General features: G+C 41.0%; 1 protein-coding gene across 1 annotated transcript in view; it reads right to left on the bottom strand.

Annotated features, from left to right (window-relative positions):
- Positions 1 to 2575: 2575 nt before the first annotated feature.
- The window catches only part of LOC114662749 (C2 calcium-dependent domain-containing protein 4C), a 66030-nt gene continuing 49690 nt past the window's right edge, over positions 2576 to 18915 (bottom strand). Inside the window, exon 2 of the mRNA XM_028816399.2 lies at positions 2576 to 4003. Within this exon, the coding sequence (XP_028672232.2) occupies positions 2694 to 3986 (1293 nt within the window). The 5' untranslated portion in view covers positions 3987 to 4003 and the 3' untranslated portion in view covers positions 2576 to 2693. The remainder of the gene's footprint in view (positions 4004 to 18915) is intronic.

The following is an 18915-nucleotide window of genomic DNA, read 5'->3' as shown; positions in this document are numbered from 1 at the left end:
TTTTATTTTCTTTTTCACTTTCCTGGTTAAAGAACGTTATTTTTGACTTTGATTTCTAGTTTACGCATCCATTAGTCGACATTTCTTTGATTTCCTGGTTATTTTCATGGTTAAATTATACACTTCAGCTCCTTTTCTGGTCCTTTATTCCTTTCTCCCAAGGTGTTTCCTAATTCAGCACAATAACTTTGTGCATGTGTCAACCTGCTACTTCATCTGTCATTACGGGCATGACCTCGAAAGTCACATCATTTGAAGCCATCGCTGCAACGTTATTTTAGCCAGGGCTGCATTGTATATGTCTGCAGTCAGGTTTTAGTGAGCGCTTATTCTAAGATGAAAACTCTGCAACAATGCAAGAAGCTCAGCTACTGGAGAGCCTCCGAGTAGAGTCATAACTCCTCTGGATCGAGAGTTAGTTTGGGCATGTCGTTAAAATGCCAACCCCAGGTGGCTCCCACTAGAACTGCTCCAGGTACATCTCACTGGGCAGAGACCCTACAGCAGAACCTGGGCATGCTGAAGGGTTTCCATCTCTCATTTGGTTTGGGAATGCCTTGGAATTCACTAGGAAGAGTTGGAATCTGCAGCTGGGGAGAGGGAAGTCTGAGTGGAACTGCTTGTTCCACTGCCTGCCAATGTGAACCTTACCAGAAGAAACAGATTGGAAGATGAAATGAGATTTGTTAAAATTAAAATACAAATTTTGAACTTGATGTTCTGGCTAGGTTTTTTTGGATTTACTTATTGGTTATAGTCCCTTGATCTTTTGCTTACTTGGTTTTGACTGTTGCAACATCTTGGATTTGATTCTGTCTCCTAGTACTAGGGTGTTGTACCATGTTAGCCATTATCAATGTAGTGAGAAGTCAAGCAAAAGGACACCTTTTTTTGGCTAACTAAAAAGATTACAATATGCAGGCTTTCGAGGTACCTCGGGCCTGATTACATCTCACCTGAAGAAGGGGCCTGAGTTGCCTCGAAAGCCTGCATATTGTAATCTTTTTAGTTAGCCAATAAAAGGTGTCATTTTGCTTGACGTCTCACTTCTGTCTCCTGATAATTACTGTTGCACACTGGCTGGTCAAACTGCACCTTATGGCAGAAGAGCTGGCTGTGTCTTACATGTTCCCACATGCACGCCTTGTGTCAGCTATCTCATCATGTTTGCAGTCATTCGTATCACAGACTTTTTCTATTCCTCAAGGGAAATGCACACTTAATAAGCTTAGGTATTATTCCATTAGGTGTCTAAAGGCTGATTTGCACAACCTGAAGACATGAGCTGATAGTCAATCTCAGGGGTCATATTTCTTAATTGGCTACTCAGTGTATATTTGCCATTTGGGTCATTTCTTAGTACCTAACCACTTAGCGTATATCTGCAAACATTTGAATCAAATAAAGGCAACAGACTGATATTTCACAAAGTCAAAAATGTTGCCCTGTTCGCTTTGTTCCAAAAATTAAAAAAGAAAGTATCACAATGACATTCATGCTTTATCAACGGACAGTTTTTGCAGGGAATATTTATAGGAAACAACAGCAGAGCTAAAGGGATTCATCCTAGGATCTTTACTTGGAACACCAGAGCATTAGGATGAAAATGGGCAATTTGTGCAAAACAAGGGGAGGGAAAATGCAAACCCATCCTGTCCGGGGAGCAGGACATCCCAGACTGGATGTGCACAGACTCAACAAACAGTTTAGGAAGTGTGTCTTTGTACTGTTGGAATAAAAAACCACAGTCTCTGGAGAAAGCCAACAGAGAAAATGTTTAAGCATGCCATCCACCTAGAAGACCCTCCTTCATCCTGGAATTGAATTCAGGACCCTGAGAGCCATGAGGCAGGAGTTTTGCTCTGAGACACATGCTCACACAGCTTTGAATTGCATATTTACAAGAGCGTAACGTTACTGGGCTGGGATGCCACTTTGTAACAGACAGGCTTTGGAACAGCTAGCAGATTGGCGGAGCCCTGGATGGCATTGGAGTCTGTATTGTCTCCCACCCTGGCATCCGTTCCTTCTTTAGCATTTCATTTAAAGAGCACCACACCATCGGGAACAAAAACAAATAAATCAATCGAATCGGTGACAGCCCCCCCCCCCCCATACAGGAGGTATTCTGCTAGTCACAAAATGTGACCATCTCACCGCCATTCTGTTGAAAGTTTCCTTTTTTCTTAAACTGCAGGAAAACTGTAAACAACAATTTAAAGAGAAATGTACATAAAGATTTTTCAATTCTTCTTGTTTGATCCAGTTAAATTTTTTTGGTAGCATTTGGATGAAAAGGAAAGCAAGACGGATTTCTTTGAGGAATCCATGCTTTATCTTGGAGTAAAATAAGAAATGTCACTAGAAATAGCAAAGTCCTATAAATCTAAAGGCTCTTTCTTTTCTTGGAGGCACCATTATGCCATTAATGGGGTCTCTGCCACGAGATTCTCCAACTTGAGAAATAAACAAAGTTACTCTGCAGCAATAAAACTCTCATTAATTTGATATATATATATATATATATATATATATATATATATATATATATATATATATATATATATATATATATAAAACACATGGAAGTTACAGGTTTGTTTACAAACCCTGGATAACACGGTGCCATCTTCTGCTGCGTGTGAGGTAAGGCCGACCAAAGTGATACATTTCCTTGATCGGATTTCCATTTTCTACAAGCCCGTCACTAGCTTGTTCAAGGGGACCTCTCGTTCACCCAGCAGTGTGTCCCGCTTAAGGCTGGTACCCTTATTGACCACTTTTAACTTGACTGAAAGTTTCTTGGCTTGCACTGGTGGGATACCGTCGAAGAAAAAGTCCTCATTGAAAATGGGGTGCCGACTGTTCTTGATAATAGTGCTTCTCTGTTTTTGCATCTTGCCAGGGTTGAGATAGAGGGAAACACAGCAGTTGATGCTTTTCATTTCGAAATGTTTGTCGTAGAGGTTCTCGGCTGTGATCACCCGAATCTTAAGCCTTGCGTTGGTAGCATCATATTCTGCCGACAGGCGAACAGTACCCCTTTTATGGAGGCTGATGGTGAGATCTTTATGAAGGCGTTCCTGGTAGTGATGGTGATCTGAAGCTCCGGTGCCACCGCCCGTAGGTGGGGGAGTGGGGCACCTCATCCTCCGGGGCACATTTGGACTGGTGTCTGCAGAACTGCATTCATCTGTAGAAAGGGAGCTGTGCCGGGCAAATGAGTGCTTGGCTTTGTTCATTTTGGACTGAGTTTCATGCGTGAAGATCTTGAGCAGAGAGGCCGATCGAGAGAGCAGGGGTGAGTTGAAAGGAGAGGATTCAGCTGAGGAACAAGTGTCACTTTCCCCTCCGCTGAAATAACGATAAGGATTGACCACCGACATGTTGAATTCGTTAGGGTTGAGGAGCGCCGAGTCACCATTGACTTTGCCTCCTCCCTTCTTCCTTTGGGAACTGGGAGATGTTGAGGGGCTTGTGTGATCATTGTGAAACAGGGATTCCTTCCTACGGGTGTGTGGGCTTTCCATAAGCGTGGCAAAGCCATAAGATGTTTGTGTCTTGGGAACATAGGGTAAGGACATGGCAGTCTGGGACTGCGGGTCTGCATTGGTGTTGAGGTCACCCACATCACAGGTCACCAAGTCGTCAGCACTCTCGATCTGGATGATATGCCGGTTAGCAGCTTTGAGGAGGTTCTTGCTATCTCCTGCCAGCCTACTCATCAAGCGTGGGCTGCCCATTGGTTTCTTAGTGCTAACACTTTGCTCTGAGCTGGAAGATTTCAGGTTTGATTTGGGCTTTACTTCTGGTGTCTCGGCCTCAGCAGGGCAGCAGGATAACTTGGGGGGAATGAAGAAATCAGGAATTTTGTCGGGTGTCAGAATATTGCTGTATCCCGGTGCTTTACCAGATTTATCCGTGGATTCTCCTTGCCGAGAAGAGCTGTTATCCGATGAACCTCGGAACTTCTCCAGAAGCCACATGCTTGCAAGTTTGTTCTCTGTAAAGCAAGAAAGAAATAAGAAATTGGTAAGCTACACTGTAATCTGTTTCTGTTGCTGAGTGACCAAAATGGCAATGTTTTCATTAAACGTTCAAGAGCACAGAAGGAAAGAAATATCTGAAAAGTTTAAGGGCTTACATAACTAGAACATTTAGAACAATTCTGATGAGAACAAGCCATTCAGTCCAACAAATCTTGCCAATCCAATTCACCTAATTTTCCAAGTAGAGTTTTGAAGGTTCCAACTGTCTACCCCGCTACTTGGTAATTTATTTCATGTGTCTATAGTTCTCTATGTGAAGAAATCCTCTAACATTGGTGCTAAATTTACTTTGCTTTGGATTTCACATTTGCAAGTAGGTTCACCTTTCAACAGGACAATAACCCTAAGCACAATGCAAAGACAACACAGGAATGGCTTAGGGACAACTCTGGGAATGTCCTTGAGTGGCCCAGCCAGAGCCCAGACTTGAACTCAATCAACCATCCCTGGAGAGACCTGAAAACAGTTGTCCACCGATGGTCTACATCCAACCTGACGGAGCTTGAGAGGATCTGCAAAGAAGAGCGGTGGAAAATCCACAAATTCAAATGTGCAAAGCTTGTCAGGTCATACCCAAACAAGACTCCAGGCTAGAATTGAAGTCAAAGGAGCTTTAACCAAGCACTAAGTAAAAGGTCCGTAATACTTGTGTCAATTAGATATTTGAGGGTTTTGTTATTAATAAATTAAAAAAAAAAAATTCTAAAATCCTGTTTTCACTTTGCCATTCTTGGGTATTCAGTGTTGCTTGATGAGGTAAACGTTAATTTAAATGATTTTAGCATAAGGCCACAACATAAAATGTTTAAAAAAATGTGAAAGGGTTTGAATACTTCAGAATCCACTGTATGTGACGCTAGAAGGCTGAGGAGTCCGATCCTCCTTGAGACACAAAACTTGGAAGAGCAGGGCCAGCAGGTTCCTTTTGGGAGCAGCTTCTGTCAATTTGGTTTCTCTGCTCTGTTCTTCCATCGCAAGCCTTTAAATCAAGTCAAGTAAAGTCACTTCATTGTCACTTGCTGAACACAAATGTGCCAGTGAGCAAAAAACTTGTGTGCGAGGTCCAAAGTAGTAGAGGTTGAGGTTAGGAGGACGCGCTGATACAGCACGTTGCCCCACCCACCACATGACAAACCACCTCAGGATCCCAGATTAGGACCCAAGTGCAGCCATGCGACGGCTGACACCTCGGCACCACTAGTTCAGATAGAATGGAACCAATGTGAGGTTTTTTATGGTGACTGGAGTGCTAATTAACCCACCAACTCCCAAGTTTTCGATGTAAGTTGGAGGACCTGCCTTCAGGGCTGGATGCAGGTTAATGTCATACCTAGGACGAAGCAATTATACCCAGGATGAAACTTGGTTAAGGGCTTTGTTGAAGGGCCCAATGGAGTAGAGTCACTGCTGGCGTTTACAGGATCTGAACCGGCAAACTTCCAATTGCTAGTGCAGATCCCTAGCCTCAGAGTCACCACTCTGCCCCAAGTAGTACAGCAATATTAATTTGAGAGCAAAATTACTCTATGGAGTATACACATAAAATCTGCCAGTAACACATCGTACTAAACAAACTCATAAGTAAACAATTCCTACACTTTCAATGCGTACTACTAATTCAAAATACTTGAAAAAAATACAATGAAGTGTAAGGATGAAGAAACTGCAGCACGGAATGTGGTGGTCGGGTAGCATATTGTAACGGTTAATACCAGTCGCTATGCACAGTTCAGCATCTTAACAATTTGATGAAAGAACTGTTTTAGACTGTGGTGGTCCGGGCACTGAGGTTACAATATCAGATGTGAACTGGCCACTTGACTCTGATGACTGGAGGCACTGACGATTGTCCCGGCTCTCCTTAGACCCTGCCTAACATATAGCCATGTGAGAAAGTAAGTAGACCCCAAGGAAACTGTCAAAAAAAGTCAAACAGTAGATCTTCATACAAACGGGTGAAGGTGATATATTTGTAAAAAAGGAAAATGTGCCTTTTCAATCATTTAGTCAACAAAACTATCAATAGATGTAATGGCCTACTGGGGAAAAAGGTACGTAACCCTTGACCTAAAGATGAAAAGTACCCCTTTTAGCAGAAGTGATTTCTTGAAGGTGTTTTCCATAACTCCCACCAGTCTTTGACTATCCCCTTGAGGATTTTCTTGCATGTGCTGCTCATTTAAAATTCCCTGATAACATTTCAAAAGGATTCAAATCAGGGCTTTGTCTAGGCCAGTCCATAACCCTCCATTTGTTCTTTTTGAGCTATTCCTTGCTAAAGTTGCTGGTGTGCTTCAGATTATTATTGTGGTCTATTTCCGGTTCAACTCTAACTTTCTAACAGATGGCCTCCCATTCTCCTCAAGCACCCTTTGATATGATATAGTATTCACAGTTGACTCAATAACTGCAAGCAGTCCAGGCCTTGAGTCAACAAGGCAACCTCAAACTAGAACATTTCCACCACCTTGCTTCACAGTTGGTATGAGGCTCTTCTTCAGGAATGCTGTCTTTGGTTTGTGCCAAACATGTCTTCTGTCACTGTGGTCAAACAACTCTGTCTTTGATTGATCTGTCCAGAGCACCTTGTTCGAGAAAGTCAAGTCCTTGCCTAGATTTTCAATGGTAAAATGTCACCTTGCTGTAATGTTCTTCTTGGACAGCAAAAGCTTCTTCCTGGCACACCTCACACACAGCTCAAATTTATGCAGTCTCCTTCTGATTGGAGATGCATGCACTTTGACACAAGCTTTTGCAAGAATTTCCTACAGATCCCATGGTAATATTCTGGGGTTCTTGGAAACGTCTTTGAGTATCAAATGGTCAGCTCTTGGGCTGAATTTGTCAGTCCAGCCAGTCTTGGACAAATTAGCAGTCGTTTGAAATCAATACCACTTGTAGAGGGTTCTTTTAGATAGATAGATAGATAGATAGATAGATAGATAGATAGATAGATAGATAGATAGATAGATAGATAGATAGATAGATAGATAGATAGATAGATAGATAGATAGATAGATAGATAGATAGATAGATAGATAGATAGATAGATAGATAGATAGATAGATAGATAAGGGTAATTTTCAGAGAAGCCTAACAAGTTTCCAACTGTGTCCCCGTGTTCTTGATGAACTCATTTTACAGTCACAGTCTCGATCCACTGGACTAATTCCCTTCATAATTCTAAACACTTCAGTCATGTCTCCTCTTAATCTCTTTTTGCTTAAACTTTAAAGGCTCAGCTCTTTTAATCTTTCCTCATAATTCAACCCCTGTAGCCCTGGACTCAGCCCTGTTGCTCTTCTCTACTTTATCAGGCGGAGTGGTGGCTCGGAGGCTAGGGATCTACACCAGCAATCGGAAGGTTGCTGGTTTGAATCCCGTAAATGCCAATAGGGACTCTGCTCTGTTGGGCCCTTGAGCAAAGCCCTTAACCTGCAATTGCTAAGCGCTTTGACTAGTGAGAAAAATGATATATAAATGCAAAGAATTATTATTATTCTCTGGACCTTTTCTAGTGCTGCTATGTACTTTTAGTAGCCTGGAGACCAAAACTCCACACAGCACTCCAGATGAGGCCTCACCAGTGTGTTATAAAACTTATAACCTCCTTGGACTTGTACTCCATGCATCAGGGTGGTATACAATAATAATAATAATAATAATAATATATTTTATTAATAACAACTTCCCCATGCTCAAGGCGCTTATTTTAACATTCTGTTAGCCTCCTCAATGCCTTCTGAACACTGTCTGGCAGTTGATAGTGCTATGATAAAGAGACAGACAGACAGATCTTTATCTGTCCCCAGGGGAAAATTTCCTAGGCATCCACAGCCTCCATTCTGATGGCATTATAGAGCTCTTGAGACTTAGGTACGATGATGCCACACAGGTCAATAGCAAGGACAACACTAGACCCTCAATATCTGGGGTTTAATTAAGACAGGGTCCACCTGCACACTCAATAAGGAGGTTCGAATCATTGCCACCTAAACTGGAATGTTGTAATTCTAATTTTATGGATCTAAAGTGGTGCTAAATATAGGAATCATGTGACAAATCTGCATTTCTATAAATTAGATTATGAATGAGAATGAATACACCATGTCAATGTGATGTATCATTTGTTCAAGTATATCACCTTTATCTGGAGGCACTGTTTGCATCTACCGTTTGTTTGTTTTAATAAGTTTAAAAAGTCCCCGATTTCCATGAGGTGTACTTACTTTTTCACATGACCATACACGTCTTGTAGGTTTGTAACGTCACCCCCAATGATTTGATGGACAAAATGCATTCCCCTCTGCAAGGCTTTGTGATGGAGGGCAGTGCAGTTCCAGATGGGATGTTTTCAAAGGTACAGGTATGAGATGATCTGAGGGGGCACCTGCTCATGCCAGGGAGAAAAAAGGGCATTCACGATTTTTTCAGTGTGAGCAATTTTAGGTTTTAGTTCATTAATTAATGAAAAGATTTTGTTGGGCTCCGCTTACGTTAATCAGCTTCAAACTAATTTGCTTTAATGTCCGTTTTAACAAATCTGTCTTTATATGCACTCATTTAGTAATTAGTAATTAATTACCTGTAAACTTCTCTCAGCACTTTGCCCCTGCACTTATTGAAAATTATTATTAGCAGGGTCGTTGGTCTGAATTGATGGATCATGTGGCATCATAAGGGAACGCTCTGTGGCTGGGGCGCCTTAGCTTTTGTTGTTCAATCAGCTTAATTTCTCCAAGACTTATCCCAAATAAGGAAAGGAAAGAAAGAAATGATGCTATCTTTTGCTTTCGTACTTCATTTGTTCATCTCTAACATTTTGCCACAAACTGTCAAAGTTTCTCTTTGTGCTAAAGAAAGTTTTGATCGCATGCTGTGTTGCACATCTGTGTCTGTGAAGTCACATGTTGGCGCTCACGCAGGTAGATAGTCACGACGCCCACAGCATAGCAGCATATGCTTGGCGTTGTGCCCAAAGACATCATCAGTATGGGATACTACAAGCAATTAAGCATAAACAAGTCAAGGGAAAAGAAACCACAGGAAGACACAAAATAAACAAAGAAGTCAATTAATAGAAATAATCTCAAGCAACGCCAGATCTTCTGGTAATTTTGTGTTTAGACGGCACTAAAATAAAGAGAATTAAAGTTGTCATGAGTCTGTTTGTGCCTTTCAATGTAGTGTTTTAGCTTGGGTTTCTGCCTGGCTTATGTTTAAATTACTTTCTTCTGCCGTTCTTGTTCATTTTTCAATATTGTTCATTGGTTTTGAATGATTCTGTTAATATTGCTCTATATATTTCATTATTTGTCTAGCTATGCATTTTCTGCTAATTAGGTTCTATCTGTTAATTATTTCGTTGTGTGTAATTGTGTTCTCCTGTGTCCTTTGTACTTTGCGATTGGTTCCTCAACGGGCCGGGCCACCCTTACCTCTTCATCTTTAAAGGCAGACTGGGAAATCGAGCGTCTTGGGATTCGTGATATGCACTTTGGAGCAGTCATGAGAGTTTTGTGTAGTAAGTGATGCTTTTCTTTGGCCTGGAGTTTGGCATTTTGCTACTGTCTTTACTTTCTGATTTCTGGTTTTTCAGTAATGTTCATTGGTTCCAATTGTTACTGTTAATATCCAACCCGCTATTTCCTAACTACAGGGTCACGGGGGTCTGCTGGAGCCAATCCCAGCCAACACGGGGCGCAAGGCAGGAAACAAGGCAGGGCGCCTGCCCACCGCAGGGCACACACACACACACCAAGCACACACTAGAAACAATTCAGAATCGCCAATACACCTAACCTGTCCTAACCTGTCTTTGGACTGTGGGAGGAAACCCACGCAGACACGGGGAGAACATGCAAACTCCATGCAGGGAGGACCTGGGAAGCGAAACCTGGTCTCCTTACTGCGAGGCAGCAGCGCTACCCACTGCGCCACCATGCCGCCCTACTGTTAATATTGTTCTATCAATTTATTATTTGTCTAATTGTATATTTTCTGTTTATTTATTATTTAGTGTCTATGCATGAGATTATGTTTTCCTATGTTACTTGAATTTTATGGGCAGATCCCCAAGAGGCAGGCCGGGCCCCCCCCAACTGCCCCCAGCCTTTAAAAGCAGGCTTGGCATTCATGGCACATGCACTTTGGAGTTGTCATGAGTGTTCTGTGTAGAGAGTATTGCCTTTCTTTGCTCTGGATTTCTGTATTTTGCTTCTGTCTTTGGCTTCTGATTTCTGGATTTTCAGTATTGTCCATTGGTTTCAATATGGACCACCCTTACCTCACCGCTAAGGAACCACCCACAGCCATTAAAGTCAGTCTGGGAAAGAGAGTGCCTTGGAATTCCTTGTGTGTCCTTTGGAGGAGCTGGAGAGTTCTGTGTAGTGAGTATTGCCTTTCTTTGGCCTTGCTGGATTTCTGAAATTTGCTCCTGTATTTGGTTTATGATTCCTGTAATTTTACTGGGACTTGGTTGCAGTGGGTTGCCCTTTACCTCCTTTTTGATTTTTTGAGTATTTTGATATATATTCCACACTTTTATATTTTCGTTGGAAACAGTGAAGGCGGGAGGAGTAGTAATTGGTTGTGTCTGAGAGTGTCATGTGACTGGGAAAACTGCATCACAAATGAAGGTGACTATCTAGAAAAGTGATGTAATTTGTTTTTGAAATTCTTAATATTTAGTTTTAAAAAGTACGGAAACCTTTTGAACATTCCTTGTATATATAAAATTTTTTTTTTTGCTAATAAATCCTTGTTTAAATAAAAACTCGGTGTTGTCTAGCTCTTTGCAAGCCATGGGTTTACGGTTGTCCCTTTTCTTGTGGGGCATTTGTGATATAGTTTGGGATATCTCAGTATATTTTGAACTTTGTGGAGGTGGCAGGAAAAGTTGTCTTTGGAAAAGCGTTTTCTGGGAAGGCTAGGGAGGGCCCTGGCCTGTTTATGAGTGTTTATTGAGGCTTCAACCTCTTTTTACCATATTACTGACTTCAAATCAAAACACAATGCTTCTGGTAGAAACAGTCTGATTAAGTAAAAGAGGCTTATGGAAAAACATTTTGCAGCATTGATGTTTGAAAAAAAAAGCATAGTGGTCCCCATAATCCTTAAATTGAACAATTTTGGAAAAACCATGAAAATTCCTAGAGCCACCCGGCCAGCATGACCAATCAGGGAAGAACAGCCTGTGTAAGACAGGTGGCCAAGAACCCAATGGTCACTCTAGCTGAGTTCCAGAGAACCTCGTGGGTGTGGGAGAAACTTCCAGAAAGACAACCATCAGTGCAACACTCCACAATCTGGGCACAGCAAAGCTCATCTTTCAGTTGTGGAACTTAGACTAGAGAAAAAATATTCCCTGGCCTGATGAAATAAAAAAAGGAATTGTAGAGCCTCAATTCTAAGTGTCATATCTGAGGGAAACCAGGCAATGTTCTTCACCTGTTCAATTTCATTCCAATGGTGATGTATGGCGGTGGCAGCATCTTGCTCTTGGGTTTGGGGACTAGGACACTAATTTAGACTAAACGAAAGCTGAATGGAGCAACATATAGGAGATATCCATAGTGAAAACCTGATCTAATTCTCTCCAGATCTCCGACAGGGCTGAAAGTTCACCTGCAAACAGGTCAATGGCCCTAAGTTATCAGAGAATTGGCTTAGAGACAACTCTGGGAATAGAGCTTGGACCTGAACCCAGTAGAACATCTCAGGAGACACCTGACAATGTCTCCATCCAACCACACAGAGTCTGAGAGGATTTGTAGAGAAGAATGGCAGAAATCCCCAAATGTAGGTGTGCAAAGCTTGTCATGTCCAGTCTGGAATCACTGCCAAAGTGCCTTCAAGTAAGTACTGAGTAAAGGGTCTGAATCTTTGTGTCAACTGGTATTTCTGTTTTTAATTTTTAATAGACTAGGGTGCTCTGCCCCCTGTTCGCTTCTCTCGCCAACCCCTGGGCGGGCACTACACATTAGCCACTTTGCGGCTCTGCCGCTCACGTATGGGGAAGCGAATGTACAATTTAAACAAATCATTATTTTCATGGGAATTGTTACATATGCATAATAGAACTAACTATTTTACATTACAGCAAGTAATTAACCATATTTAAAAAATAGCAAAACGTAATAAATTGAAAGAAAATTATGTTTCATGTTATGTTAGAGATATTCATTGCTTTATATGTTTTCGTTCTGTTTGGCTTTGAAATTAACACTCAAATACTTTTTAAACTTACACTTTTACTGTAAAACTTCAGTAAAAACAATATTTGGAATTAACTTTTCTACAATATCGCAATGAATTTTGATTCCGTGTTTGGAGTTACGTCGTGACAACGCAACGTATAACTGCCCGTGAGTGAATATTGTTTCTTTCTCTCTAATAAATAAACCGGCTTTTTCGAATGTTTGTCTCTGTGATTTGTTAATTGTCATAGCAAAAGCTATTCTAATGGGAAACTGTAAACGTTTTAATACGAATGGCATATCAAGATCTCCTTTGGTGTGTAATGTTATCTGCGGAAGATGTACTACATTACCTTTCTTATCACCTGTTAAAAGAATTGTTCAACCAATTTTCAATATACTGTAACTAATCTTGCCCAATTACCTAGCCCATCACTCAGACATAAATTACGCAATAACATTACGATACATCCTTCTTTCAACAGTAATTTGGCCAGTGGAAGACCGGATGGTGTTAACAGTTGTAGATATTCTGTGGGATATTGTAAGTTGATGTTTTCATCTTCCGCACCATCACCACCAACTGTTTCAGCAGAGTCTATTGATAGGCATTTAATCAATCTGTAGTGTAACCAATCAACAATTTTCACGTTAATTCGATTGACTTCATTGTTTCTCTGTGCTAGGATTGCCCGTGTACTCATTTCTTCTGTTGATAACCCTTCGGGATAAAATTCTTCAGTAAGATTTGGACATAATACGTCTTCTTTTATTGGGAACTTAAAGTGAGGAAAACGTAAAACTTTATAAGAGCTGAGAGCGCAGGAACTGTGTCTGACAAAAGCATTCACACGAATGAGACATGAAAGGACCGTGGCTGTGGGCCGTTAACCGGAAATGGTTGAGAGGAGGGCGAGACCCCCTCTACCAACTTGGACAAATCTTCTGGCAATAGTCTCGTCTCATCTCAAGATTTTCTTTTATAATAGAGAGATTTATAACATTTCTAAAACCCTGTTTTCACTTTGTCATTCTGGGGTAGTTAACTGTTACTTGATGTGGGGTAAAAATGAATTTAAATGATTTTAGAACAAGGCTGCAACATAATAAACAGCAAATAAAATGAAGTGAATACTTCCACTTTATGGAGGTCACTAGAATATTCTTAAAATGGATGGCCATGTTTGCTTTCTCATTTACACCTTACTCACCATATTCAGCTCTCTTATCATATTTGATTTTATCCAGGCTGCTGTATTACAGAAGAGGCCTGTGTATTAAAGAAAAGATCAAAGCAGGACAGCTTTAAAGACTGCTAGGAATTAAGTGGAAGCGCGTTCAAGACAGAAACAATTTCAGGGGTCATGGCGCTGAAGCAAAGGCCCTGAGAAGCTTCTAAAGACACTGAGATATCCAAACTATTAGCTAGCCATGTGAGCTCATTGGGCAGATTTGTTTGTCCATTTATATTTCTTATGCTCTTATGTTCTAATAATGACAGCTTCCATTGTTGTGAATATGCATAAACGCTTTCTTAATCTGCTTTTGTGCATCTTGATTTAGTCTTCGTGAATTTAACACTTTAACTGTAGTGTCGTTTCAGCACTGCAGTGTTACACCTTTGTTTTTTGTTTCCTTGGCTTGTATTCATTTGTGGAAGAGTGTTGGTTTTGTTCATTTTGATTTATTATTTTTCATGTTTTTATGATATTCCGGTTCATTTTGTATATTGTTTGTTAATTATGTAATGTCTCTATAAAGTGGCGTCCATTCCTTGTTACTTTCTGGTTTGTGCCCCAGGAGGCGGGAACACCCTGATGTCACTGCTGCTGGCTTCAAATTGGAGTCGGTAGGAGAGACCCAGCAGTGGATCATTGAGTTTGTTTGGAGTCTTTCTGTTGTTTCATTTTAAATTTGTAGTTTCTGGACTTTCCATTTGTATTAGTGGATTGTGTTTAAGGACTTGGTTGTTGTGGTTTCCTTTTTAGGCAAATACTTTTTACTTATTTTTTTCTTTTGCGCATTTTGTTTTACTTTTGCTGTTTCTGCTGATAAATTCTTTAAACAATTACAGTTTGGATTGTCTACAGAAGTCAAGAGTTTTTATGGTTTCACTTCTCTGCATGTCATTTTTGCTAAGTTTGGAGCTTTAGTACAAAGTTTGAACTTCTAAAGGCAGCCCCCCATTTTTAGGCCTGTGTAAGCCAAAGTCTGCAAGTAATAATTATAGATATTAATTACATTTCATTTATGTAGCACCCCTCCCATTTTCAAAGCGCTTCACAAATGTTAAAAGGAATACAATAGGAATAAATGAAATAATATCAAACATTAAACACCAAAACAATAAATAAATACATGAAAGGCAAAGTTCTGAATTGGATTAAGAAACAATATATAGAAAAAAAGAGAGAACTATGGACAAATAACACAATTTGTACAGGCTTACAAGTAGGGATATAAATGATGATGTTGCAATCACCCATAGTGATAAAAAACAGTAGGATAAGAGCAGATTTTGTTATCACATTTAGAGCCAAATGTTTAAAGGACAGTGGCCACTCCGTGGCTATTTGTTCAATGTTCAGGTCAGATCTAACAATTCCTGACAGATTGCTGCCCTGCACATCACTGCAAAGTAAATGCCTTCAGATGGTGTCACCTCATTTATGTCATGATTTGGACTTTGTTTTTCCTTTTAGTTGTTTAAATTTTTTAAATAACGGCATGGTGGCACAGTGGTAGCACTGTGGCCTTGCAGTAAGAAGACCAGCATTCATGTCCCAGGTTCTTCTTGCTCCGGTGTGAGAGGTGCTCCAGACTCCTCCCACAGTCCAGAGACATGCATGTTGGGTGAATTGGCGATGTGATATTGGCCCTAGTGAGTGTGTCTACTGTATGTTCACCCCTCAATGACTGCTTGAAGTCTGTGATTCATAAACATCAGTAGGTGCTGAGGATCTTCTCTAGTGATCTCTAATGCAGCCATCTTCAGCTCCTGTTTGTTTCGGTGGGTTTGTCTCATTAGGTTTTGTCTTCAGCTGGCTTGGCCATTCAAGAAATTTTCATTTTTTAGCTGTGACAAACTCGTGTGGTGCCTTAGTGGTATGTTTGGATCATTGTCTTGCTGTAGGATGATGTACCACACAATGAGTTTGAAAACATTTACTGGTCCTTGAGTAGATCAGATGTTTCTGTGCATGTCAGAATTCCTTGTGCCACTGCTGTCAGCAGTTCCATCATTAATGAAGAGAAATGTGCCAGGACCTGTGCCAGCCATACATGGCCAAGCCATAAGACCACCAGCACCATGTGTAACTGATGAGGTGTTCTGCTTTGGATCTCAAGCAGTTCCTTTTGGTCTCCACACTTTGCTCTTGCCATCACCATGATCAGCTTCATCTTTGCCTCATCTCTCCACAAGACATTTTCCCCGAATTCTGCAGGCTCTTTTAAGTCCTTTTTCAGAAACTGTAATCTGGCCGTCCTGTTTTTGTGCTTTGCATCTTGCAGTGTGGCCTCCTCTGTGCTTCTGATCATGAAGTTTTCTGCTGATAGTCACTTCTGACATACACACATCTGCCCCCTTATGACTGTTTGTAATCCATCAGACAGACATTTGGGGCTTTTCCTTTACCATAGTGAGGATTCTTCTTTTGTCACCAGTGGTGGTCTTCCTTGGCCTACCAGCCCCTTTGCAATTATTGAGTTCATTAGTGCATTCCTTTTTCTTAATGATATTTCATATTCTATTTGGTCATCCTGAGGTTTTCCTGATGTCTCTAATGGTTTTATTCTTGTTTTTCAGCCTCATTATGGCTTCTTTGACTTTCACTATCATAGCTCTTGTCCTCATGTTGAACAAAGGCAACTGCAGACCCCAAAGGGTAGAAGCAGGCCAAGGTATCTGATGAAGACATGAAACCCACTTGAGGAAATACAAACACCTGAGACATCAATTGTCCCAAACATTGCAGTATTCTCAAATGGGGGACCGTGTATAAAAAGTGTTGCCATTTCTACATGCTGTGACTGCAATGTGTGCAAATCCCCTTAAATGAATTGTTTGATTTATAATTTTAAATTGTGGAGCAGAGGGGGAAATCAATGAAAAATTGGTCTTTATCCCAGACTTTATGGAAGGCGCTATATATTACCTCAGATGAATGCATTGTTCAGTATAAATATAAATTGATGGCACTCCTTATGCTGACTTACTCCTAGCCTAATTGCCATGAAATGCTTATTTATAAGAAGTGTGCTCCTTATTTGATAACAGCAGCTAAAGCCTAACTTAGCACAATAATTTCTACTATGTGTCACTTGAAATTATGTTTTATATATTTTTATTAAACCTGCAGAAAATGTTTCTATTTTCTATATTATTTTGAATTTTTCACATTATTTTGGTGACATTACTACTATTTTATAAACTGATTTTCTCCAAGTTCTGCATCACTTTATTCCAAAGGTTGATGACGATGCCATTGCTAGTCACACATATCAGCGTGTATGTGATGTCATGACCACCACATTATTTAACATGGCAATGTGAAGCAATAATTCCTGATTGTCATTCACTCAAATGATCCATCCATCCATCCATTTTCCAACCCGCTGAATCTGAACACAGGGTCACGGGGGTCTGCTGGAGCCAATCCCAGCCAACACAGGGCACAAGGCAGGGAACCAATCCTGGGCAGGGTGCCAACCCACCGCAGGACACACACAAACACACCCACACACCAAGCACACACTAGGGCCAATTTAGAATCACCAATCCACCTAACCTGCATGTCTTTGGACTGTGGGAGGAAACTGGAGCGCCCGGAGGAAACCCACGCAGACACGGGGAGAACATGCAAACTCCATGCAGGGAGGACCCGGGAGGCGAACCCAGGTCCCCAGGTCTCCCAACTGCGAGGCAGCAGAGCTACCCACTGCGCCACCGTGCCGCCAAACTCAAATGATTGAAGGCTTATTTAGTTACAGTTTTGATCTCCTCAGCTTTGAATTTTCCACTTTGATTTTTGCTTAGTGTTTTTGTTTTGGTTCCTGGCCCTTTTGATCTTTCAGCTCTCATCTGTTCACATTAATTTCACTACTCTTTCAAATAAAGCCACGGCTCTTCATCTCTGAGCACATTTCCAAACCCATTTAATCCAGTTCGGGGGTTGTGGAGGGGTTGAAGCCCATCTTTGCAGTATAGATTACGAGACAGGAACCTAAATCTGCTGGAAACTCTGGTCCATGAAAGGGTCTACTCATGCACACCAGGAGAATTAAGAATAACCAGTCAACCTAAACCACCTGTCTTCGAGTGAGGGAGCAGCAGCATGAACCACTGCAGTATTTCAGATTTAGGATCAAGGTCTAGTATTTTAATTATTCAAATAGTTGTCATTTTTCCCATTGTAGGAACTTTTTTGTGGAACCAGGGTCTTTCTAGAAATTCAGGAACTATTGTAGAAATTCAACAGGTGTGACATTTGTAGTTCCTGGTCTATTTTTTTTGGCTCCTACCCCAGGGTTTTCGTTCACCCAGGACCTGTCATGGGCGAGGCTTGGGTTACGAATTGTGCTGATTGGTTGGCCACAAGCACTGGCACCAGCTTACAAATCTGTTACTAATTTGGAGGGTTATTGGTGAAGATGGAGCTTTGCAGTGCCTCAGTCTTCATAGCCACCTCCCAACTGTGCCATTCCATGCATCACTTCAAAGCAATAAGGTGAGTGGGGGGTCCCCCATGAACTCCCAAATGTGCCTCATTTCACACTGCATCACTCTTCTTTACATGTCACATATGTTACAATAAGGTTTCAGTTCCAATGCAACCCACGTAAGTAGCCCAGGGTCAACATCATATAGGAACTTAACATTTCCTGAAAACAAAGGTCTTACATTGGGAAAATAAATAATGTGTGCCCATTGTATACTTGGGGGCTCATATACAGCTACAAAGCCGGTTATACTTCCTTAGAAGGCTGGCTTCCTTCAACATCTGCAATAAGATGCTGCAGATGTTCTATCAAACAGTTGTGGCGAGCGCCCTCTTCTACGCAGTGGTGTGCTGGGGAGGCAGCATTAAGAGGAAAGACGCCTCACGCCTGGACAAACTGGTGAGGAAGGCAGGCTCTATTGTTGGCATGGAGCTGGACAGTTTAACATCTGTGGCAGAGCAAAGGGCGCTCAGCAGGCTCCTATCAATTATGGAGAATCCACTGCATCCACTAAATAATGTCATCTCCAGACAGAAGAGCAGCTTCAGCGACAGACTGCTGTCACTGTCCTGCTCCACAGACAGATTGAGGAGATCGTTCCTCTCCCAAACTATGCGACTCTTTAATTCCACCAGGGGGGGTAAACGTTAATATTTAACATTATACATAGTTATTGTCTGTTTTTTTTTCACCTGTATTATTATCATTCTTTAATTTAATATTATTTATTGTATCAGTATGCTGCTGCTGAAGAATGTGAATTTCCCATTGGGATTAATAAAGTATCTATCTATCTATCTATCTATCTATCTATCTATCTATCTATCTATAAGAAACAGTCCAGATATCACAGGTTAGCCTCCATACCTCAAGCAAATGAAAGTCTTTTTTTATGGACCTACATAGTTAAACAGCATTTTATCTCTGCCTACCACATATGCCAATAT

This window comes from Erpetoichthys calabaricus, chromosome 12 (assembly GCF_900747795.2).
Source record: "Erpetoichthys calabaricus chromosome 12, fErpCal1.3, whole genome shotgun sequence".
Taxonomy (NCBI): Eukaryota; Metazoa; Chordata; class Cladistia; order Polypteriformes; family Polypteridae; genus Erpetoichthys; species Erpetoichthys calabaricus.
The sequence above is the reverse complement of the archived record's forward strand: the minus strand, read 5'-3'. Positions and strand labels throughout refer to the sequence as shown.